Source organism: Anabrus simplex, chromosome 5 (genome assembly GCF_040414725.1).
Source record: "Anabrus simplex isolate iqAnaSimp1 chromosome 5, ASM4041472v1, whole genome shotgun sequence".
In the NCBI taxonomy this organism is placed as follows: domain Eukaryota; kingdom Metazoa; phylum Arthropoda; class Insecta; order Orthoptera; family Tettigoniidae; genus Anabrus; species Anabrus simplex.
In genome coordinates, this window is record NC_090269.1 from 55,853,774 (window position 1) to 55,878,914 (window position 25,141).

A 25,141-nucleotide genomic window follows, 5' to 3' on the forward strand; every position below is an offset into this window, starting at 1 on the left:
ATTAGCCATTTAGCCCTACAAGGAATGTGAGGTAATCTGATCTTCTTAGAACAAATGTATTTCTGATATGTTCTGAACACATATTGTGTCGAGTACAGTGTTCGATTCTAGTCTTGTTATGTTTCATTCACTTCTTTTGTAATCTGCAAATCTAAACATGCACAACTATGATGACGTCATCGCTGCAGCACATGCACACTCTTGCTTTCATGATGATACTTATTGCATTCCTTTGCCTCCTTACTCTTGAGAAAACCAACCTCGATAGCTGCAGTCGCTTAAATGTGGCCGGTATCCAGTATTCGGGAGATAGTAGGTTCGAACCCCACTGTCGGCAGCCCTGAAGATGGTTTTCCGTGGTTTTCCATTTTCACACCAGGCAAACGCTGGGGCTGTACCTTAATTAAGGCCACGGCCCCTTCCTTCCCAGTGCTAGCCCTTTCCTGTCCCATCGTCGCCATAAGACATATCTGTGCCAGTGCTACGTTAAGCCAATAGCAAAAAAACTCTTGAGAAAACGGTCAAGTCTTGACTTGCACAATGTCATCACTACAGCACGTGCTCACTCTAGCCTTCGCGATGCATGTTATCAGAGGAGAAGGTCGTAACAGCAGCCACCATCCTGTGTAGTAACCTCTCTAAGTGCTAATTAGCGTTGGGAAGGGCAACTTGACGTAAACTAAGGATAGTTTCCTTCAAGATGGTAGATGAGAGGTTAGGTTCGCGAATGAACTAAAGTTTTACTGTTTAAAGAAAATAGCTAACGGAATTTTTTAAATTACCCACCACCACATTTCAAAAGTAGTAGCTAAAGATAGCAGCATGATGCTCTGTTGATTAAAGATGGCAGATGACAGCTGTCAAAAAGCACGCAGAATTTTTAAAATCACCGTCCACCACGATGAGGATTAGTGCCGTAAAGGTAGCTGCACGATGCGTTATTGTTTAAAGATGGCGGCTGACAGCTATCAAAACCACGTAGATTTTTTCAAATTGCCGCTACAACATTTAAAAGGTAGTAGCTAAAGACAGCAGCACGAGGCTCTGTTAATTAAAGATGGCGGACGACAGCTGTCACGTGGACATCGCCGCCACCACATTTCAAATGTAGTAGCTAAAGATGGCAGCACGATGCTCTGTTGATTAAAGATGGTCGCTGTCAAAAAGAACGTAGCTTTGTTTTCAAACAATAGCACGTGGAATTTGAAATTGCCCTCCATCGCATGCATAACAGCAGCCGCCATCTTGCGCAGTAGCCTCTAAGCTAGCTTTCTCCATAAGAGCCTGTGTATAACCGCCATCTTGTGCGAGCACCCCTAGGCCGTCTAAATAAGGAGGTGTGTATAGCCGCCATCTTGTGGCTGCCATTTTGTGCAAGCATCCCTAGGGCGTCTCTTAAGAGCCTATGTATAGCAGTAATCTTGTGCAAGCACCCTTAAGCCGTCTCATAAGAAGCAATGTATAGCCATCTTGTAGCCGCCATCTTGCGCAAGCATCCCTAGGGAGTCTCATAAAAGCAGCAGCCATAAGCACCCTTAAGCTGTCTCATAAGAAGCTATGTATAGCTGCCATCTTGTAGAATTAGATAGCTGTCAATGCCAAAGGTCCTAAGTAGAAACCGAACCGTTGATCTCATCATTAAACTACTTTTTTCTTATGCTATCATGTTCCTGATACTGCAAACCTACGTATTACGCGGAAAAATGCTGTCCGTTTTGCTCTACGACGCACCGTTTACGAGATATTTAACATTTTGCATTTAAACCCCAAATTTAATAAATCGAACCAGCACGGTACGTTATAGTCTCTACCATACCAAGACCTGATCAAGTTACGAAAACTTGCTTCAAGACAAGCTAAAACAGACCAAATGCCAAAGGGCCTAAGTAGGAACCGAACCGTTGATCTCATCATTAGACTATATTTTCTTATGTTATCATGTTCCTGATACTGCGATCCTGAGTGTTGGGCAGAAAAAGTTTGTCCATTTTGCTCTACGATGCACCGTTTTCGAGATATTTAACATTTTACATTTAAGCCCTGAATTTAATGAATCGAACCAGCACAGCACGTTAGCGTCTAAGCTAGCTTTCTTGATAAGAGCAGCAGCCATCTTGCGCAAGCACCCTTAAGCCGTCTCATAAGAGCAGCCGCCATCTTGCGCAAGCACTCTTAAGCCGTCTCATAAGGAGCCATGTATAGCCGCCATCTTGCGCAAGCACTCTTAAGCCGTCTCATAAGGAGCCATGTATAGCCGCCATCATGTGTCCGCCATCTTGCGCAAGAATCCCAAGTGTGTCTCATAAGAGCCAATGTATAGCAGCCATCTTGCAGCCAGCATCTTGCGCAAACACCCGTAAGGCATCTCATAAGGAGCCATGTATAGCCGCCATCTTGTGTAATTGGCGTTGGAAAGGGCATCCGCTCGTAAAACTGAGGTTAGGATCCTTCCATGAGGTTAGGCTTGCTGTCTTGTGCGTCAAAAGTTAGGTTGAGCCGCTCTAAGATAGGGGATGTGAGGTAAGGTGGTGTCTCATAAGGAGCCATGCATAGCTGCCATCTTGTGTGCGCCATCTTGCGCAAGCATCCCAAGGGCATCTCATAAGAGCCAATGTATAGCAGCCATCTTGCAGCCACCATCTTGCGCAAGCACACTTAAGGCGTCTCATAAGGAGCCATATATAGCCGCCATCTTGTGTAATTGGCGTCAGAAAGGGCATCCGGCCGTAAAACTGAGGTTAGGCCCGTCCATGAGGTTAGGCTTGCTGTCTTGTGCGTTAAAAGTTAGGTTAAGCCCCTCTAAGATGACGGATGTGAGGTTAGGGTCGCTCTCTTAAGCGTCAGGAAGGGCATCCCGCTGTAAAACTGAGGTTAGGCCCTTCCATGAGGTTAGGCTAGCTCTCTTATGCATAAAAAGTTAGGTTAAGCTCCTCGAAGATGGCGGATGTGAGGTTAGGGTCGCGCTCTTAGCCAGCGTGAGGAGGAGGCCTCTCCCGAGAGCCTACGGTGGCAATGGCGGTGGAGGCCTCTCCCGAGTGCCGGAGAAGGAGGCCTCTCCTGAGGGCCTGAGGAGTAGGAGGCCTCTCCCGAGGGCCTGAGGAGGAGGAGGGCCTCTAAGAAGGGCCTGAGGAGGAGGAGGAGGACGAGGAGGCCTCTGCGGGGAGCCGGTGGAGGTGGAGGCCGCAGAACTGTCCACTTATACTACTTGTATCTATTTAATCATATAACAGCCCTCTTGCCAATTTTAAATTCCAGGGACTATCCGGAATCGAACCCGGGTGCTCGAGCGCGGCAGCTAATAGTGCTAAATGTGACACTACGGTGTTGGACAGTTATATGTAACATATTGCATATTGAGGATATATTACGAACACTCCCTTCATGATATTGCTTTTCACATTTGTGCCTGTTCGCCTTATTTTCATTCATTCATCCATCTCCAAGGATTCTTGGCGAGAGGCTGCGAACATCTCCCTACTCCTTGTTCACATCCCTGGAATGTGGTAGTTCAACCTATTTACTGAGAAATTTCCGATTGTTTCAGGAGTGCTTCTGTACAGCATGTTGGTGGTGTTCAATTTCTACCAACTCTTACTTGGAAAAGGTGAAAAAGTGATCGTCACCCTCAGTTGATAAGAACAAAAAAGAGCTTCACACAATAGTTGACAGCGGGTGATATGAATGAACCACATGCAGCCACAACAGAGGGCGCGAGGTCAGTACGTTCTGTGCTAGCGATCGGTCATCGACACACAGTTGTTCGTAAGATTGTTGCAGCAGCGGATATGTGTAACTAGAGTGCTGTTTCAGCTTGTGTATTATAATATGAAATAATGCGACAAAATTTTAAAATGTATTTATTTTTCTATTCATTTACTGTGCTACAGACAAGTACAAACTTTTATTATGTGAAACACACATAAATATGCTGTTATATTAAAGCAAAGGAAAGATAAACTTAAAAATAATAACTCCTATTAAAGTCCTTGTAAAAATAAGGAAGTAAAAACAAAGTCATGTATGAACTAATAAAACACCTTCCCTCAGTGTACATAACTTAACACTTTATTTTCTAACAACTTTAAACCTGTATTGATACTATAATTGAATGACGGTAGTGATGTTACTGAAGATCAATTATGCAGATGGTATCAATAGAAAAGGAAGTGAACTAAAATTATGAACTTAATTGTTCCGGGGTTTATCTGTGGAACACAGAGGTGAAAGAAGGTGCCGGGGTGAATGGGTCTAACTACCAAATCAAAGTTAATATAAAACTTTAACAAGGTTACATTTTTCTTAATTTTTACCAGCAAGAATAACAAAACTTTAACAACATATCACTAGATGATACAACAACGGTATGGCAATTTAGTACCAATAATTATAAGGATCCAAGATTACAACCTTTAAACACTCTTGGGGCTGTGAGCCCTAATTTTACAATTCAGAGCTCCTAGTTCGATCTTAACCAAGCAACAATTTGTTCAAAAGGGCAGAAAAAAAGACCTAATACATGGAGCACTTGCTCCCGATTACCAACCATATCAGGGCTCCCAGAGGCACTTTTACCACACAAGAAAAGAGCTGACATGCTCTCAGTTTTTCAAGCCTCTTCAAGGCAATAGCAGACTTTACAACTGCTTGCCATCAAGGCACAACTTACAAAAATGAAACGGGGGTACCTCGTACCCACCCTACTGGGCTTTAGCAGAAAAAGAACAGGTTAAGTAAATGGCCCAAAAAACCAAAAGGAATAGAGACGAGTATTTGCACTCCTACACATGCATTCTTAAAACCTAAAAAGGCACTAGGCCAATGACTCAGGGGCTATTCCAAACCTATTGAGCTGACCCGTATAAGAAGGAAATTTAAACATTACGGAAGAGAAAAATTCAGTTACCAAAATGTAGTCACCTCAAACCAAAATGAAGGGGAGCTTGAGAGGGTAAATCAATCTCTATCCCCGAATTACAGTTACAAATTTAATTAAGTTTTTACATAAGCCAGCAGAAAATTACATATTTAGGAAATTAGGTTACATTGTAAAGGTTTCGGACCTTTCCCGCAGGTTAAACTGCTGAGCTAGCAAGAAATAAAGATGTTAAAAGGCCATTACCTTACAGAAGACCTGCTGCCTGATGAAAGAGGTGCTTCCCGCCTCCTGGTTTACGTCCACACACTGAGTTAGATGTTAATCGAGTGGCCAAGAGATGTGAAAATCAGCAGTTTATAAACGCTTGGGGAAGGTTCGAGACCTTTCATGAATAGTTAAGCCACACCCTCTCAATTTTATTGGATACCTTACAGTTACAGAAGAAGAAGCCGGTGATTGGCTGAAAATTAATTACAGCAATTCTGGGTTGGCTAAATTTGAAACTGGCGGAAAGAAAGATAAATATTGCCAACCCACAAATGAATGAACGAAATTTAGTAAAGAACAAATTTATGAATACAAAATTTCTTCAAATAAGGTTCCTTCACTTAGCACCAGCGTGCATTATCATAGTTTTTTGGCAGTGAAATCTATGAGAGAATGTTCAAACTTCTTGATAAATAGTAAACAAAACAAGTCGAAATTCACACAGTGACATTTTCAGAGGAAGGGTTTAAGTAGGTCCAGTTTAAGTTCAGTGTTTCTCCAGTAGAGGAGTTCCAATTGGCACAAGATTTAAACGTGCGGCATAGAGGTGTACCTCCTGGTACATTAATAATAAGAGTCAAGAGTGTGGAATTTCAATTTAGAGTAAAAAGTTACTTGTTTACATTGTTTTACTATGGAAGCTTCGAGCATTATGGAAGAGCATGTAGCTGCAAATATGTCTGTATTGTACTCATTGCTACAGGATGGTTCATATAAAACTCATGATTATCTTTTGTCCAGTATTTGAATAGGAATACGCCAAAAGGTTTCATTCAAGGTTTCCTTCTGTTGTTTTCTTTTTTCTGTTAGATACGGTAGTGTTTGGCTGGTAACGTAGAGATGGAAGAGGGGGAAATAGGCCTGACCTATCTCAAGCTAAGTGCTGATTCAGTACGTCTGCACGTGTAGAGTAGAGTAAGGTAGGGAGTAGTATTAGGTTAGAGGAAGTAAGTTGTCAATGGGACAGCGAAATATGAGCCGAGTCATACCACCGTCTCGGCAGAAGAATACAGAAGTGATGGCCTACATGTGGAGCTGGCATCCGCCCACTTGTGGGTTGTTACATGAAGGAGTGGTGAGGAATAAGGTTGACAACTTAAGGGGTCGGTGAGGTTTATGTTTCCGAGCCTCATGAGACATGTCCGGTCGTGACATCCCAGGGAACGGTGGTTTAATTTCCTCACCAGGGGGGTGTTACGGCCAGACAGATTTAGGATAGAATTAGTATAGATTTAATGTAGTAAGTAGTTGGTTATAAGCTTAAATTAGATGTACGGGGTGCCCGTAGCATGTGAGCTGGTCATTCGTCCACGTTAGAGGCAGCTTAGTAGATTTAGTTAGGGGTGTAGCTTTGCACGGGTCTAGTATTCCGTCCGTGTAGGGGGCCACCAAGTTATTTGTAAGATTAGAGAGTTGTAGGGTTGGCCATTACATGTGGACTGGTCATCCGCCTGTGTAAGAGGCCACTTAGTAATTTAATTGGTGTATTTTTAGTTTTGTCTACAATTGTTCAGTTTCACTGGGTTTAAGTGTTCTTGTTTTATGTAATTTAATTGTGAACATGTATCTGTGCTAAATGCCTCAATTGTTCAATAAATGTTCAGGTTTTATTCAAATATCAAATGAAAAGGCAGACCTTGGAGTTTTGAATGCACTTCACACGGGAACTTCAAGGCATTCGTCAACTTGCAAGTTGCAACTTAAAGTTGTTCATTGTTACTGTTGTTTCATCGTGTCAGTCGCCATTATTGCTTTGTCATTGTTAGTCAAGATGCAGTACACATTACTGCAACGGGTATTTCTTAAATATTTTATAACGAAATCGGTCATAGCCACAAAAAGGGCATACCAGAGGGAAGTTGATGTTTTCAATCGTCTACACAGGAACACAATACCGGTGTTGGTACACAAGTTGGAAACAGTTGGATATCTTATGAGTGAAACTGGCAAGCATCGTTCCTCTTGACTTCCGCGGTTGCTGTGGATGTTCAGGAGCGACTATAGCAATCACCCCATAAGTCTAGTCTTCCAAGCTGTCTCTTACAGAAGACCGAGTACTCATTCGCGATGTGCCAGAGAGCTGCGAAGGAGACCGGCTTAAAGTTATATGGAGTAATATCTGTTCATAAGCTGCTTGAGCTAGATAGGGCTGAAAGGATAGAATATTGTCGTTGGTTCAAGATGACCAATGTTCAAACTCATGGCACACTATTCATTGCATGGTTCATAAACGAGGCATCGTTTAACCTAAGTGGTTACGTAAATGCACAGAACACTCACAATTGGTCAGTACAAAATCCACATGACATTCAAGAATCATCTATGAACCCATTGACAGTCGGAATTTGGTGCGCACTATCAGCAGAGAGAATCGTGGGTCCATTTCTTCTACGATACAATGAACACCGGAGAGTACCGATGCATTTCAGTGAATTCCTTCAATTCGATGGTATTGAGGTGCATAAACAGTACTTTTAACAGGATAGTGCGACTTAACATACGGGTCCAAAGTTACTTCTACGACCGCGTAATCTCCAGAAACTAGTGATCACCAAGATCACCGGATTTGACTTCACCAGACTATTTTCTATGGGGTTATCTAAAGGGACCCGTTCTAGAAAGCCAAGAATAACAGCCGAGATGATTTGTCGTTCTAACCACATGACACCTCGTAATCTGCAGGCCTTCAGGCTGAGCAGCGGTCGCTTGGTAGGCCAAGGACCTTCAAGGGCTGTAGTGCCATTGGGGGTTATCTAAAGGGAAGTGTCTACGTTACACGTCCTTGGACTATGGAAGATATGAAGGGGAATATTACTCGTGAAATCAAAGGTATTGGCAACGAAACGCTCCTGCAAACTGGCAGAAACATGGAATGACATATTCAGCTGTGCCTAGAGGTAGACAGAGGACACTTTAAGCACAACATTCAATGGCAAAGTTATCTCCCAGATGTTCTGTACATGTAAGAAACAATGTCATGTTACTTGTATCCGTCTTGTCAAAATAAACATAAAATGAATCTCATGAATTTTAAATGAATCACCCTGTATATTTATCAACTATTGTCGTCGACTTTAACACTGGTAAATTACTATGTTGTTGAGTTCTTGATCTTGAGCGGTAGAAGGTAATATATTTTGGACGTGTAGATGGATTAGGATGCATTCATTTCAACACTTACCATCTTCTATAAATTTAATAGTTCCGGTTCTTATTTTGAATGTTTTGAGGAAAAAACACGTCAATTTAGTTTTCGAAGGAGAAGTTCAAAACCACTGCTGATAGAATTGTATGTACCGTACCAACTCTAAACTGACGTTTTTTTCTCTACGAGAACAAAAAATCTAAAATAAGAACCATTAAATTAATTTAAGGTGGAAGTTTAGATAAACGCATGGTATATTAAATGTTCACATTGGTGTGAACTTAGTTGTTTAAATATGAACTGTTCCGGGAGGTACACCTCTACTCCGCTCATTCAAAATAAGCGCCTTAATAAACTCCTCTATTGATCAAAGGTGAAACTGATACTATATGAAGTTAGAACTTTAATCAGAAGATGTCACCACTGAAATATTAAGTAATTGTATTATGAAGTTTCCTAAACTGATTGAATTTCTCCTTGTTTTGTTTTGTTTTGCTATACATCAAGAAGTTTGGACATTGAAGTTTCCACAGATGACACTACCAAAAAACTATGATCATGCACTCTGGTGCAAAGTAAAGGAAGTTTTTATTGAAATAAATTTTGTGTTCATAGGTCTTCTCAACTTTCATTTTTTTTTTTGCAACTCTAGATTTGCACACTTCTGTCTCATTCCGCCAGTTTTGAATCTGGCCAATGAAAAATTTCTGTAATTAATTTTCAACCTATCACGGGCTTCTCGTTCGATTTTGAGTGTAACTTTTGAGTTAAAGCAACAAAATTGAGAAGGTGTGCACGGATTAGCCCAGAATCCTCTCGAACCTTCCCTCAGGATATATAAACTGTGGTTTTTCATGTTTCCTTATCAATTGATCATTGTATTTGTGTGTGTGTTTGTGTTAGGGCAGGAGGCAGGGGACTCTTTCTTCGGCCAGCAGAACATCGACAAGGTAATGGCCACATAAATTCTCTTTTCTGTAGTTACCTCTGCAGCTTTATCCCAGGGGAAGGTCCGAATCTTTAATTATGTAACAAACTTTTCTAAAATGTAAATCTTCCTTCGGCTAACGTAAAAAATCTCATAAAATATTTAACTGTAAATCGGGGATAGAGAGTGAGTTACCCTCTCGAGCTCCCCTTCATCTTGGTTTGAGGTGACTCACTTTTCGCAACCTTTCTTTTCTGTAATGAATTAAAGTTATTTCCATCCAAGGCACCTCAGTAGTTTGGGACTAGCTCCAGTTTCATAGTCCCAGAGCCCTGTAGGATTTTATATTTCATTATCTGGAGCACAGTGTTCGCCTCCATTCACTTTGTGTTCGGACCGTCTATTTATCCTGTTCTGTTTTCGCAAAGGCCCTGTAGATTGGGTACTAGATACCTCTGTGTAATACTATTTCTATTTGTAATTCGTGCCTTGAGAGGCCAGAAAGTGTGAGATTTTGATATAATTTTGCATCGTGTAGGCTGGAAGAAACTGAGAGCCTGTTAGCTCTTTCCAAAGTTTTGTAATAGTGAAGGGTGCCTCTGGAAGGCTTGACATTGTAATTTAAGGAGCAAATGCTCTTGGATTAGGGGAGTTCTGACTTTCACTAAATTAGTTCTCACTTTGAATTGTAAATTTGAGCTGGGAGCTCAGGAATTGTAAAACTAGGGACTTGAAGCCCAAAATTGTTGAAGTTCTGAATCTTGGATTTTTCCAATTCTTGTTTCAAGATTGCTGTTATGTTGTTATTAATTTTTGAAATTCTAAAGAAATATAACATTTTAAAGTTTTAATTCATTTCTTGATGTTGTAATTAGACCCATTCAAGCCCGCACCTTCTTTCACCTCTTTCTGCTCCACGGATAATCTTCGTAACAAGTGGTAACAGAGCGTTGTTGAATGGTTCTATATTAAGCCCCTTTTGATGGCTAAACATAGGATCCACGCCAAACTCTAAGAATTTTCTGTGTCGCTGGGAGTTTTTTTTCTAAATTTGTAAGTTTTCTATCATCATGTCTGGCCCTCACAAAATCCTCCATTCCGGGTACTTGCGCAAGGAGGTTGCAGCAGATATGGCCAAACTTAAAGAGTCATTAGAATTGCCTATTTGTATCCCAATTTGGGAGGAGAAGGAAATTGATGAGGCTCTATCCACTATCACTGACAATACCACCGAACTAGCGTCTGTAGTTAGTTTTTTTAAAGTAAGCGATCCATCAGCTAACCAACTTAAGAGAGTACAGGCTAGATTGTTCCATTTTATCATAGGACTAGGGACCTATTGTCTCTAAAGTTGAAAGAAATTCATGCTAAGAAGGCTAGATCAGGAATGTCAAATAGAGTTAATCAATTGTTGACTGGGGAAACTACTCCCAAAACCGACCAAGCCCCTGTGACAAACATTGTTAGTGAGGAGGATTCTTCCAAAATGGTAGAAAGTAGAAAATCTGTGGCAACTCAACAAATATCAGCCCCATTGAAAACTGAGTCTGGCCATCCGAAACAAATTCACCCATCATCTTGAAAAACGCTGTGTTTGAAGCGTCTAAACCCGCTAGGCCGTCACCAATTATGTCACCCTGTTTCAGTATTCTGCCCCATCCATTGGCTATGTTGCTTAGGGGAATTTCATAATTTTCGATAAATTCCACTAATGATGTCATTTAATTTCCCAGGTTCCTTGTTGAATTTCAGGATCACGCACTAGTGTTTTCCCCCTCTCACTCTCAAATTCTTCAAATCATGTATCCATATTCAGTAGGCGTCCTCTCGGAAAAATAGTCAAGGCTAAAGCTGATAGACCATCCATAGAAGACTTCATTCCAGCTAGGGCAATGTCCTCCTTAATAAAAAAGTTCTATTTTAGGGTACAATGTCTGGGCAAAAATCTTGCGGACTACATCCAAGATATCAAATTTTATACCCGAGTGTTCGCTCTGCATTTTTCTGAGGACCAAACAGTGCAAATTATTGTTGAAGGTATCTCTCCACCTTATAGATCTTATTTATGATTTGAGTCTCATCCCCAAACCTTGGCAGAATTAGAGGCTATGGCTGTCTCAACCGAAGGAGTGAGGTACACCGACTCCTTAAGAGTGGCGAAGGAGCCCCCTTCCTCTTCTAATAGTTTTCGGCCTCCACCTCGCCGAACTTTCACCTCCCGCAAATGCTACGCTTGTGGGTCTACGGAACAATTGCGTAACAAGTGTCCAGTGATAAAATCGAGTGGGACAAAGAATGGAGCAGGGTCATCTCAAGGATGTTTCAAATGCAGCTCGTTTACTCACCTTGCCAAAAATTGCCCTAGTGTCAATAGCACGCCCTCCTGCTCAACTTCTGGTGCAACCTTCACGAACTCCAGTAATATGAAGTGACTAGTGTCTCTGGCTGAGTCAGCATGTTCATCTACCCAAGCTCAGCCCCTGTTAAACCCAATGAAAGCCTTGGTAAGGATAAAAGCTCTTCTAATCTATCATTTGAAGGCCCTAAAGAATGCCTTAGAATTGCAGCGGAGACCCCCGCACTTGTACCATTTCTTAAAATTGAGTTGAATAGTGAACCCATCACTGCTCTATTAGACGCGGGAGCGTGTGTTCTATAATTTCGGCTGAATGGTATTCCAAATTAAAGTCTGTCGGTAAGTTCCCTGAATATTGTTCATCTTCTGTCCAATGCATTTCGGCTAACTCGTCTACATTAGAAATTTTGGGTTTCATCTTTGATAAAATTTGTATTTCTAATTTCAAATGGAAAATAAAATTGTTTGTGGCTAAACACTTGTCATGTCCCTTAATATTGGGAGCAGATTTCATGTCTTCTACTGGTCTGGTGCTCGACATTCAAAGCAAGTCGTGCACCTTCAAATTTGCTAATAATTGTAAAATTCCTTTGCTCAAATGTAACTCTGTGTTATGTTCATCTGTTTCGCCTACCCAGGATAAGATGTTGTTAGACCTTAGACATCTACCTGAGGGGCAGGCTGAAAGTATTCGTAAATTGTGTCAGTCGTTTCCTGATGTATTTTCCGATACTCTTGGGGTTACTGACCTTATCGAATACAAGATGGAGGTTATGGATTCGATCCCAGTTAGGTTTCCACCTTATAGGCTGTCTCTACCTATAATGAAGGCCCTTAAAGGGATCATCGAGCAGATGTTAAAGGACGGTATTATTCGACCTTCCAAGTCGACGTATTCATCGCCCATTTTTCTGGTGCCGAAACACCAAGGTGGCTTCAGACCTGTTATTGGCTATAGGGCTTTAAATCGTAAGGTGGTGTTACAATCTGTGCCCCTTCCCGATCTTCACTCTTGTTTTTCATGGTTTCGGAAAGCCAAGTTCTTTACCATCCTAGACCTCAATCAGGCGTACAATCAGATCCCTCTAGCTGAAGAATCGAAACATCTAACAGCTTTTGCCACGGATTGGAACTTGTATGAGTACAACCGCGTGCCTTTCGGGCTCCCCACGGGGGCAGTTTTCTCACTAGACTGCTAGATAGGGTCTTCTCCGACATCAAATTTGAATACTTTTATCACTATCTGGATGATGTCGTATTTTCTGAAACCTTTGAAGAACACCTTGATCATCTAAAGGAAGTACTCGATCGCCTTCGTAAAGCCGGGTTGACTGTTAGGTTATCTAAGGTAGCTTTTGGTAAACCTTCTATGTTATTCCTAGGGCATATTGTATCGCCCGATGGGCGTTTCTATTGAACATTCCAGAACACAGGCCATCCGTTTTTAAACCTCCTAAGGACATCAAAGGTATTGCCAGGTTCATCGGCATGTTGAATTTCTTCAGGAAATTTATTCCAAACTTCGCTAACAGAACGGCGCCCTTGAACTTACTCCGTAGGAAAGTCGTCAAATTTGAATGGGGGCCGTCTCAACAAGCCACTTTTGAAGACCTGAAATGAACTCTCTGTAACGCCCCTGTCTTAGCTATGCCAGATTTCTCGAAGAAATTCATTGTCCAAACCGACGCCTCTTCATCATCGGTGGCTGCCTTCCTTCTTCAGGAAACAAAACTCGGAAGGTGACCCATCACCTATGCGTCTATGACATTATCGGCTCAAGAGGCCAAATATTCCATCTATGAACTTGAGAGTTTGGCAGTTTTATTTGCACTAGAGAAGTTCCGATTCTATCTGGAACATATCAAGTTCAACCTAGAAACAGATAACCAAGCCTTAAGCTGGGTCTTAGCTAAGCCTCGTCGGACTGGCCGTATAGCTCGCTGGGCCATCAGGATTTTTGCCTTCCAGTTCGATATGAGACATATCAGAGGATCTGAAAATGTTGTTGTGGGTGGACTAAGCCGCATGTTTTCTCACGACGTGGAGACTACCGAACAGGAAGATAGTTCTTCTCCTCCCACGCCCATACCTTCGGGCGTTAATGCCATTTTAACTGATGCTCCCATGTTGTTTCGTGATATTGAAAAATATCAACGTGAAGATCCTGTGCTTTCCCCTATTATTGAAACCCTTTCTTCTGGGGAACATGTCGTCCCTTATGTTTGAGAAACAGGGTTTTGTGTTGTCCGTCGTGGCATGATCAAAAAATGAAAGTGGTGGTTCCAGCTGTTCTTGTGCCTATGATCTTTAAGTACTATCATGAGACTGCATTACGGGGGCATTTAGGCATCTTCAAAACTCGGGAAAGATCCGAGAGATATTCATTTGGAAAGTTATGGACGGTGAAATTCGTAAAAGCTTGTAAATCTTGTTTGGTTAGTAAACCCACCTTGTCCACTAAGCTAGGTCTATTGCCATCTCACCAAGCGTCGTGCGCCATGGAACGCCTGTATATAGACTACGTCGGACCCTTCCCCCAATCAAAGGGAAATGCCAATAAATTGATTCTAGTGTGTGTAGATGGTTTCACTAGATTTTCCAGGTTATTTCTAAGCTGGCAACCCTCAGTCTACTATTCCTTGTTTAAATACTATATTTGCTTCTTTTGGCCCCTGTCAATATATAGTTTCTGATAATGCTAAGGCATTCACATCCAACTTATTCCGTAAATTCTGTTTTGATCTGTCTATATCACATGTAACTATTTCGGCTTATTATCCTCAACCATCAATAGCTGAGCAGGTCAATAGTAATCTTAGATCCGCTCTAATCGCATTTCATCATGAATATGATTCCAGGTGGGATATGTCCCTGCATTGGCTGGCCTTTGCTTTAATTTCAGTGGTTCATGAGTCCCATAAAATTACCCCAGCTTCTCTTATGTTTAAATTTCTTCCTAACACGCCGCTCTCTAACCTTTGGTCACATAATTATATACTACCAGAGACAATAGATCCCGATAATATTAGAGATCTATGGAAGAAGGCTAAAGCCAATCTTAAAGCTTCCCATGAAAAGGTTGGGGAAAGATACGACCAGTTTAAATGTCGGAGATCAAGTCATGGTTAAGAATTTTGTTCCGGCGGGCAAGATTGCCCCCAGATTTCACGGGCCGTGCGTTATATTATATTTTTGACACCAGTTACCTTATTAGTCAGTAATCCAGCCACAGAGAAAATCTTTAAGTTTCACCTCTCTCAGGTGAAACCTGTGTAATTTCATTTGCGTTTATGTAGCCAATAAAATTTGGCAGGAGTTAAATGTTATGTTTCTTTAATTCGAGGCTTTCTGCCCCAATTGTTTGATTAAATTTTGTATATGACCTGTTATGTTCGCTCTTCCCCTCTGTTTTTCCTGCTGTCAATTCCCTGGTGGCCATTACCAAGCCCCCGCCTGCTACATCCACGCATTATTCACACACACATCACCACCAACGCCGCCCGCCCCTCTGCCTCTCAAATAAAGATCGAACTCTCAAGACTCCAACAACTCTTCTCTGTCACCAGGATCTTACTATTTCAGTGCCCCCTCAGCCGTCAGCCATTGTACCGTAACATCTAGCGAGGGATACAAGAGTGAAGAACGGGCCCACTTCGATCTAGTGAGGCCTCCTTCGGAACGGCACGCCGGAGTCCATCTTCTCTGCAAAGGCTGAAGTGCGGTATCCCTACCGCCAACACATCTGAGGACTGTACACATACATCTAATCTGCGGCGACCATCACCACGACTACCCCTCTCATATTAGCGGGAGAGGTGTATCTAAGGGTACTTGAGGGGTCCGGGCGACCTCATCAGGTTATCGGCAGCGGCGGCAGTTCTTGCCGTCAAATCTATCAGAATGTATTTAAACTTCTACTACCACAAAGACACTTCAAATCTGGATTTACTAATTTTTCTACCAATCAAACTTCGGAAAAAGACTTATAAAGTTTTTTCAACTGGAAATGTTTTCTCAAAATTCTTCTGTGTCACCCCAAGGAAGGACATTTGGGGGGGGGGGAAAGACTATACCGGGAGGTACACCACTACTCCGCTCATTCAAAATAAGCACCTTAATAAACTCCTCTACCGATCAAAAGGTGAAACTGGTACTATATGAAGTTAGAACTTTAGTCAGAAGATGTCACCACTGAAATATTAAGAAATTGTGTTATTGTGAAGTTTCCTAAACTGATTGAATTTCTCCTTGTTTTGTTTTGCTATACATCAAGAAGTTTGGACATTTTTCCACAGATGACACTTACAAGACACTTACTTAATTTTGAAAGAGTTTACTTACAGATGACACTACCAAAACTCTATGATCATGCACTCTGGTGCAAAGTAGGCCTAAAGGAAGTTGTTGTTGAAAGAAATTTTGTGTTTATAGGTTTTCTCAACTTTCATTTTTTTGCAACTCTAGGTTTGCAACACTTGTGTCTCATTCCGCCAGTTTTGAATCTGGCCAATGAAAAATTTCTGTAATTAATTTTCAACCTATCACGGGCTTCTTGTTCGATTTTGAGTGTAACGTTTGAGTTAAAGCAACAAAATTGAGAGGGTGTGTACGGATCAGTCCAGAATTTTCTCAAACCTTCCCTGAGGGTATATAAACTGCGGCTTTTCATGTTTCCTTATCAATTGATCATTGTATTTCTGTGTGTGTGTGTGTGTTAAGGTAGGAGGCGGGGCGACTCTTTCTTCGGCCAGCAGAACATCTACAAGGTAATGGCCACATAAATTCTCTTTTCTGTAGCTACCTCCGCAGCTTTATCCGAGGGGAAGGTCCGAATCTTTAATTATGTAACAAGCTTTTCTAAAATGTAAATCTTCTTTCGGCTAACGTAAAAAATCTCATAAAATATTGAACTGTAAATCGGGAATACAGAGTGGGTTACCCTCTCGCACTCCCCTTCATCTTGGTTTGAGGTGACTCCGTTTTCGCAACCTTCCTTTCCTGAAATGAGTTAAACTTATTTCCATCCAAGGCACCTCAGTAGTTTGGGACTAGCCCCAGTTTCGTCGGCCCAGAGCCCTGTAGGATTTTATATTTCGTTATTTGGAGCGCAGTGTTCGCCTCCACTCAGTTTGTGTTCGGGCCGTTTATTTATCCTGTTCTTTTTTCGCAAAGGCCCTGTAGGTTGGGTACTAGATACCTCTGTGTAATACTATTTCTATTTGTAATTCATGTCTTGAGAGGCCAGAGAGTGTTAGATTTTGATATAATTTTGCCTCGTGTAGGCTGGAGGTACCTGAGAGCCTGTTAGCCCTTTCCAAAATTTTGTAATAGTGAAGGGTGCCTCTGGAAGGCTTGACATTTTAATTTAGGGGATTTATGCCCTTGACTAAATTAGTTCTCATTTTGAATTGTAAATTTGAGATGGGAGCTCAGGAATTGTAAAACTAGGAACTTGAAGCCTACAATTGTTAAAGTTCTGAATCTTGGATTTTTCCAAGTCTTGTTTCAAGACTGCTAATTGTACCTGTCATGTTGTTATTTGTTAATTTTTGAAATCCTAAAGAAATATAAACTTTGTTAAAGTATTAATTCAATTCTTGATATTGTAATTAGACCCATTCAAGCCCGCACCTTCCTTCATCCCTTTCTGCTCCACGGATAATCTTCGTAACATGAACAATTATGACAAATGCCACGTGCGAAGACTGTTAACATCAGCACCGCACCTGCCCCAGAACACAGCGTGACAGGACACTCTTATGACCTCATAATTTAAAGCATTGAGTTTAGGCTGCCTGGAGTATAGGAACATCCTATATACGAAGAGTGACGCAATATATTTATTAAGTGGATGAGCAGACACTAGCAAAATGTTGGACTGTGTTTCCAAATAACCAGTTGTTGATATGATGAATTCACTCCATATGTAGAAACAACCAAAAATTCTCAAAAATTGCCAGTGTTCACATTTCAATACGCTCGAAGCCGGATCGAAGCATCATAATGTCACAAAAAACTATCTATGAATCTTTACAAACTGCTCGTGATTCGTGAAGATAAAGCAAATCATTTTAATGTGAAGTGATGGATCATGAATATTTTCTTTATTACCTCTAATAATCAGGCACTGTGAATCTCATAGAGTGCATGAACTGTTGATGGAAAGGATGTTAACTTGATGTTATGGGTGTTTTTATGTTCATGTTGGTTATCATGGGGTTTCCTCCTCTGCGAACCATGTGATCTTGCCGCGGTGGGGAGGCTTGCGTGTCCCAATGATGCAGATAGCCGAGCCGCAGGTGCAACCATATCGGATGGGTATCTGTTGAGAGACCAGACTAACGAATGGTTCATCGAAGGGGGGTAGCAGCCTTTCGGTAGTTGCAAGGGTGGCAGTCTAGATGATTGACTGATACGGCCTTGTAATAATACTCAACATGGCTTAGCTGTGTTGATACTGCTACACGGCTGAAAGCAACGGGAAACTACAGCCGTAACTAACTCCTGAGGACATGCAGCTCTCTCTGTATGAATGATGTACTGATGGTGGCTTCCTCCCTGGTAAAATATTCCGGAGTTAAACTAGTCCCTCATTCGGATCTCCGGGTGGGGACTACACCAGAGGGGGCGATCATCAGGAAGATGGATACTGACATTCTGCGAGTCGGAGCGTGGAATGTTAGAAGTTTGAATCATTGTGGTAGGTTAGACAATCTGAAAAGGGAGATGGATAGGCTAAAGTTAGATGTAGTTGGTATAAGTGAAGTACGTTGGCAGGTAGAACAAGATTTTTGGTCAGGCGACTACCGAATTATCAACACAAAATCAAACAGGGAAAATGCAGGAGTTGGTTTAATAATGAATAAGAAAATAGGGCAGCGGGTAAGCTACTACGACCAGCATAGTGAAAGAATTATTGTCGTCAAGATAGACACCAAACCAATGCCCACCACAATAGTGCAGGTCTATATGCCTACTAGTTCAGCGGATGATGAAGAAATCGAAAGAATATATGTGGAGATAGAAGATTTAATACAATATGTAAAAAGTGTCGAGAATCTCATTGTGATGGGAGACTGGAATGCAATGGTAGGCCAAGGAAGAGAACGTAATACAGTAGGAGAATTTGTTGGGACAAAGGAAAGAAAGAGGAAGTCGGCTGGTTGAATTCTGCACTGATCATAATTTAGTCCTTGCCAACACTTGGTTCAAACACCACAAACGACGGCTGTATATGTGGACGAGACCTGGAGACACTGGAAGGTATCAAATAGACTTCATTATGATTAGGCAGTGATTCAGAAACCAGGTGTTGGATTGCAAAACTTTCCCAAGAGCAGACGTGGACTCTGACCACAACTTGTTGGTCATGAAATGCCATCTGAAGTTGAAGAAATTGAAGAAAGGAAAGAATGCAAAAAGATGGGATCTAGACAAGTTGAAAGAAAAGAGTGTGAGGGATTGTTTCAAGGAACATGTTGCACAAGGACTAAATGAAAAGGCTGAAGGAAACACTATAGAGGAAGAGTGGAGAGTCATGAAAAATGAAGTCAGCAGGGCAGCTGAAGAAATGTTAGGAAGGAAGAAAAGATCAACTAAGAATCACTGGATAACTCAGGAGATACTAGACCTGATTGATGAAAGACGAAAATACAAGAATGCTAGAAATGAAGAGGGCAGAAAAGAATACAGGCGATTAAAGAAGCAAGTAGATAGAAAGTGCAAGGTAGCTAAGGAAGAATGGCTGAAGGAGAAGTGCAAGGATGTCGAAGGCTGTATGTTCCTGGGAAAGAAGACAAAGCAGAAAGATGGCAGGAGCATATCCAACAGTTGTATCAAGGTAAAGATGTAGATAATTTGGTTCTGGAAGATGAAGAGGCTGTTGATGCTGATGAAATGGGAGACCCAATTTTGAGGTCAGAGTTTGACAGAGCTGTGAGTGACCTAAATAGGAACAAGGCACCTGGAATAGATGACATTCCCTCTGAATTACTGACTGCCTTAGGAGAAACCAGCATGGCAACGTTATTTCATTTAGTGTGCAAGATGTATGAGACAGGAGAAGTCCCATCCGATTTTCGGCAGAATGTTGTTATACCTATTCCCAAGAAAGCCGGTGCTGACAGGCGTGAAAACTACCGCACCATTAGTTTAGTATCTCATGCCTGCAAAATTATAACATGTATTATTTACACAAGAATGGAGAAACAAGTGGAAGCTGAGTTGGGAGAAGATCAATTTGGCTTCAGAAGAAATGTAGGAACACGTGAAGCAATCCTAACTTTACATCTGATCTTAGAGGATCGAATCAAGAAGGACAAGCCCACGTACATGGCATTCGTAGATCTAGAAAAGGCATTCGATAATGTTGATTGGACCAAGCTATTTATGATTCTGAAGATGGTTGGGATCAGATACCGAGAACGAAGAATTATCTACAATCTGTATAAAAATCAGTCTGCAGTGATAAGAATCGAGGGCTTTGAAAAAGAAGCAGCAATCCAGAAAGGAGTGAGTCAAGGCTGCAGTTTGACCCCTCTCCTTTTCAATGTTTACATAGAACAGGCAGTAAAGGAAATCAGAGAAATTTGGAAAGGGAATCACAGTCCAAGGAGAGGAAATCAAAACCTTGAGATTTGCCGATGATATTGTTATTTTATCTGAGACTGCAGAAGATCTCGAGAAGTTGCTGAATGGTATGGATGAAGTCTTGGGTAAGGAGTACAAGATTAAAATAAGTAAGTCCAAAACAAAAGTAATGGAGTGCAGTCGAACGAAGGCAGGTGATGTAGGACATATTAGATTAGGAAACGAAGTCTTAAAGGAAGTAGATGAATATTGTTACTTGGGTAGTAAAATAACTAACGATGGCAGAAGTAAGGAGGACATAAAATGCAGACTAGCACAAGCAAGGAAGAGCTTTCTTAAGAAAAGAAATTTGCTCACTTCAAACATTGATATCGGAATAAGAAAGATGTTTTTGAAGACTTCGTGTGGAGGGTGGCATTGTATGGAAGTGAAACATGGACGATAACTAGCTCAGAAGGAAAGAGAATAGAAGCTTTTAAATGTGGTGTTACAGAAGAATGCTGAAGGTAAGATGGATAGACCGAATCACGAATGAAGAGATACTGAATCGAATTGGTGAGAGGAGATCGATTTAACTAAATTTGACAAGAAGATGAGATAGAATGATAGGACACATTGTAAGACACCCAGGACTTGTTCAGCTGGTTTTTGAAGGAAGCGTAGGCGGTAAGAACGGTAGGGGTAGACCAAGGTATGAATATGACAAGCAGATTAGAGCAGATGTAGGATGCAATAGTTACATAGAAATGAAAAGTTTAGCACAGGATAGGGTGGCATGGAGGGCTGCGTCAAACCAGTCTGTGGACTGATGACTCAAACACGCACATCATGGGGTTATTAAATGGCCGGTAATAAATAATAATCGTATGGGCTCAGCTACCTTGTGCAGACATTTCATTTTGACGCCATCTGGCTGTCTGCTCGTCAATTTCGAAGTTCTGTTTTACTCGAGGCCCACTAGATGGCAGACCGAATAAACCAAAACTCTCTTGGGCGTCTGTGGCTGAGATATAATTAATTTTGTCGGGTGAACACCAAATGTATCACCAGAGATCTTTTACATGCTGACATCGTACGGTACGACATGGAGTGTCGAATGGACCTTTTTCCGCCCTTTAAAAATCCTACTACCTTTGCCAGGTTCGAACCCGCTCTCTTGGGATCTGGAGGCCGACACTCTACCACTGATCCACAGAGGCAGCCGGTATTTTATGGGCAAGGCTGGAAATATTACTGCTATTTTAACAAATGCCTGTAGCTGGTACAGACTTTTTAACGGTCCTTTGGGCCGATGACCTTCGTTGTTAGGCCCCTTTAAACAACAAGCATCATCATCATCATCATCATCATTAACGGTCCTTTATATGGAATTTATGGTTAATTAATGTACAATGAAAAATTGTTTTTGTAAAGACAAATTGCAAGAAATGTTGGACTTCAGATTAGCAGAGATTATCTTTACAAGTAAACGTGTCTACTACGTGAAGGGCCTTCTCTTTTTCTGACAATACATGTACATGCTGAAAAGTGGATCAACATACATACATACATACATACATACATACATACATACATACACACTGTACCAGGAAGGCATAGGCCCTGGCACATACGAGTTATAAATTTTATTTATGAGCGTACAGTTAATTTCCGATGCATGAACAGCTGTGTGAGAGAATGTTCTCGTTCTCACTGCGCTGCGTGAGGGAGAGCGCAAGTCGAGCAAAGTCAAGTGACGTCACCACTGCCTGTAGCTTCCCTCCCCTTCAGAATTCTCTCGAAAATTATTTTATGAACTTTTTAACGCCTGGACCAATTAACATGAGACCAACGCTGAATTGTAGCCAATATTCTGGAAGTGAAACCCTGCAAGTTAGAGATCAATCCGTCCAGTGGTTTCCGAAATATAATAAGTTAAGATTTGGAAGATTTTATCGCCCCTCCATCACCTGATTACGAGCGCTGCTCACAAACCTGTATAAATAGGTCAGTGGACCAAGGTTATAGCCAGTGTGTGTTCTGCATTGATGAAGGACAGTATGCTCCGTCGCGATCCACGAGGACATAGTAGTGGTCACACTCAAACACGTTGAAATAGTGCGAAGACGTCGCTAGTAAAGTTTCTGCAGCGCCGCGACGAAGGAAATATTCTAAAAGTTTCTCCGACTAAATCGTCGTTAGACAATACTCAGAAGTGTGTTAACTGAGTGCGGTAATACTAGAAATAGTGAACTGAAGTGCCAATATTTTATTTATCAGTATACGACATTGTGAAATTTGCCAATTTCCTGTAATTCTGAACTGTATCTTTGAACTGTGACAATATTCTATGTCATTGCGTGTGGTGAAGTAAATCCTAATTTGAGACTATTTCAGTCATTCCGAGACGTATTTCTCCTACAATAATACAATAGTGAACCGTGTGAGTCATTATTTCACTAAGCATTCATCCAATTTTTTTTTTTTGCTAGTTGCTTTACGTCGCACCGACTCAGATAGGTCTTATGGCGACGATGGGACAGGATAGGGCTAGGAGTGGGAAGGAATCGGCCGTGGCCTTAATTAAGGTACAGCCCCAGCATTTGCCTGGTGTGAAAACGGGAAACCACGGAAAACCATTTTCAGGGCTGCCGATAGTCGGGTTCGAACCTACTATCTCCCGAATACTGGATACTGGCCGCAATTAAGCGTCTGCAGCTATCGAGCTCGGTCATTCATCCAATAACAGGTGTAGAAGTGACTAATTTTTATGTGAATTTTCTCGATTTTTCGATCGCTACTACGAGAAACCAAGTGAACATTAAGAACTTTTTATGACAATATTAAGTAGTACAGACTCGTGTGTTGTAAATTCAGCCATAAAATTGTCTTAATCTATGAACAGTATTATTTCAGAGACTGTTGTAGAGACTGTCGTTAATAACATTTTTTAAAGTGCTTATGGACTGTGATTATTATTCTACGGTCGAACCTCAGACATAATTAGTGACAATTATGAACTGTGACAGTGTTAAATCTTAATTCCATAAACTGTGTGTATATAAAAACTGTGTTTTCCGTAGTGAAAACGATTGTAAGTCCTTACTCCATTAACCTGACTTACAACCCATACGGTAGCATGGACTGTGAAATCTAATTCAACACCGTAAATCTAACGTGAGTAAAGAACTGTGCATTACAACTCGTTTCAGTGCATTATATCAATTCTAGTGGTATTTGTGAGCTCTATAGTGCCAATTGAATTTTCCGTGTTCCAACATTGCCTCAAAGAACAGCGGAAATCTTGGAAAAGTGCTGTGAAATTCTGCTGCATTGAACGTCGCTTCCAACGTGGGATTTACGTGGTTTCTTCAGTTATGGTATCCATCGAGGGACGTCGACGAGAGATATTAACGTGGTATCTTCACTGAACGGACTTGTCACGCCGCCGGTGCTAAGTTCGAGCCCTGGCTGCACGCTGCGGAATGTTCCAGACCCCAAGTCGCCGTACAGCACAATACCAACACTTGTAAGCAGATTCCAGGTGATCTTCTCATATTCTGAGTGAGTAATCCTACTGATTGACTTTTGACCAAGCACTCAGTTTATTGCAGTGCTCCAACAAGTGCTTCGTGTGAATATCAGCTCGTAATTTATAATCATTCAAGAAAGGTTCATATTTTACTTTTAAACTGTAAATGCTTTTTTAAAATCATTCATGAATTGAATTTATTTCACCTAGATGAACTTTAGGATTTGCAAATGCACTACTTTACTTTATTTTCAACTTAAATGAACTGTAGAGACGTACAGCAAGTGATCAAATATTTTCATTTAAACTATCAACTTATTCATGAAAGTGCGTGTTCATTTTATGTTCAAAATATTAGAAAGACTGTAGGCCTGCACCATAAGTGATGAACTTGACGAAATTTCAAGGTGTAAAATGATATTTTTTAAATTCATATTAGATGAACTGTAGGGTGTATATAGTGTATAGAAGAGTGATACTTATTTTGGACATTCCTAAACAAGTAGACGTCTCAGAAGATAATAACGTCGATCTTTTACTTTGCACTTTTTGGAAAATATTAGCTGGAAATTTGAGTTTGAAATTCCAATTGCAGGGTGATATTTCTGTGAATATGTTTAATAAATTATATCAAAAAGTTTTCCCATCTATTATTCGCCCTGCGATACTATCCATCTCTGTACCTGCTCCAATAAAAAACCGAACACATCCTGAGATCCTTCCCATGCTCTGGCCCCACAATCATTTCCTGGTACAATAACATACATACATACATACATACATACATACATACATACATACATACATACATACATACATACATAGGCTACTCAGTTTGGGCTTACGGCGCAATTTCACATGGAATTTCGTAGTTGCAGATGTGCAATCACAGATTATTGGAGCCGATTTCATACACCATTACAACCTTATAGTAGATCTAAAGAACAGGCGTATCATTGACCCATTAACGTCAGCAGGGACACCTGGCACATGGATTAAAGTCTCGGGCATAGTAACAGTTTATGTAATGCCACCAGATCAAAAACATGCTGACATTCTAAAGAAATTTCCCAACTTGCTCCATGAAAACGTCCATTTCGACATCCCAGATACCTCTGTTTTTCATACCATTGTCACAGAAGGACATCCTGTAGCAGCAAAGACACGACGACTATCACCAGATAAACTCAAAGCAGCTAAAGCAGAGTTTCAACAAATGATCGATATGAAAATCTGCCAGCCATCAAAGAGCGCCTGGGCAAGTCCCCTCCACTTAGTTCCCAAGAAAGACGGATCCTGGAGACCTTGCGTAGACTACCGTGCTCCCAACAACATCACCAAGTCTGACAGGTATCCTATTCCTAACCTTCAAGATTTTAACAGCCAACTACATGGAAAACTAATATTTTCGAAAATAGATCTGATCAGAGCTTATCATCACATGCTTGTACATCCGGACGATGTACCTA

The 25,141-nt window shown here is 41.2% G+C and overlaps 1 protein-coding gene across 1 annotated transcript in view; it reads left to right on the top strand.

The window, feature by feature from the left end:
- LOC136874323 (uncharacterized) overlaps nt 1-3,913 on the top strand; it is a 150,193-nt gene extending 146,280 nt beyond the window's left edge. Inside the window, exon 6 of the mRNA XM_067147966.2 lies at nt 3,545-3,913. Within this exon, the coding sequence (XP_067004067.2) occupies nt 3,545-3,633 (89 nt within the window). The 3' untranslated portion in view covers nt 3,634-3,913. The remainder of the gene's footprint in view (nt 1-3,544) is intronic.
- Nucleotides 3,914-25,141: the final 21,228 nt, after the last annotated feature.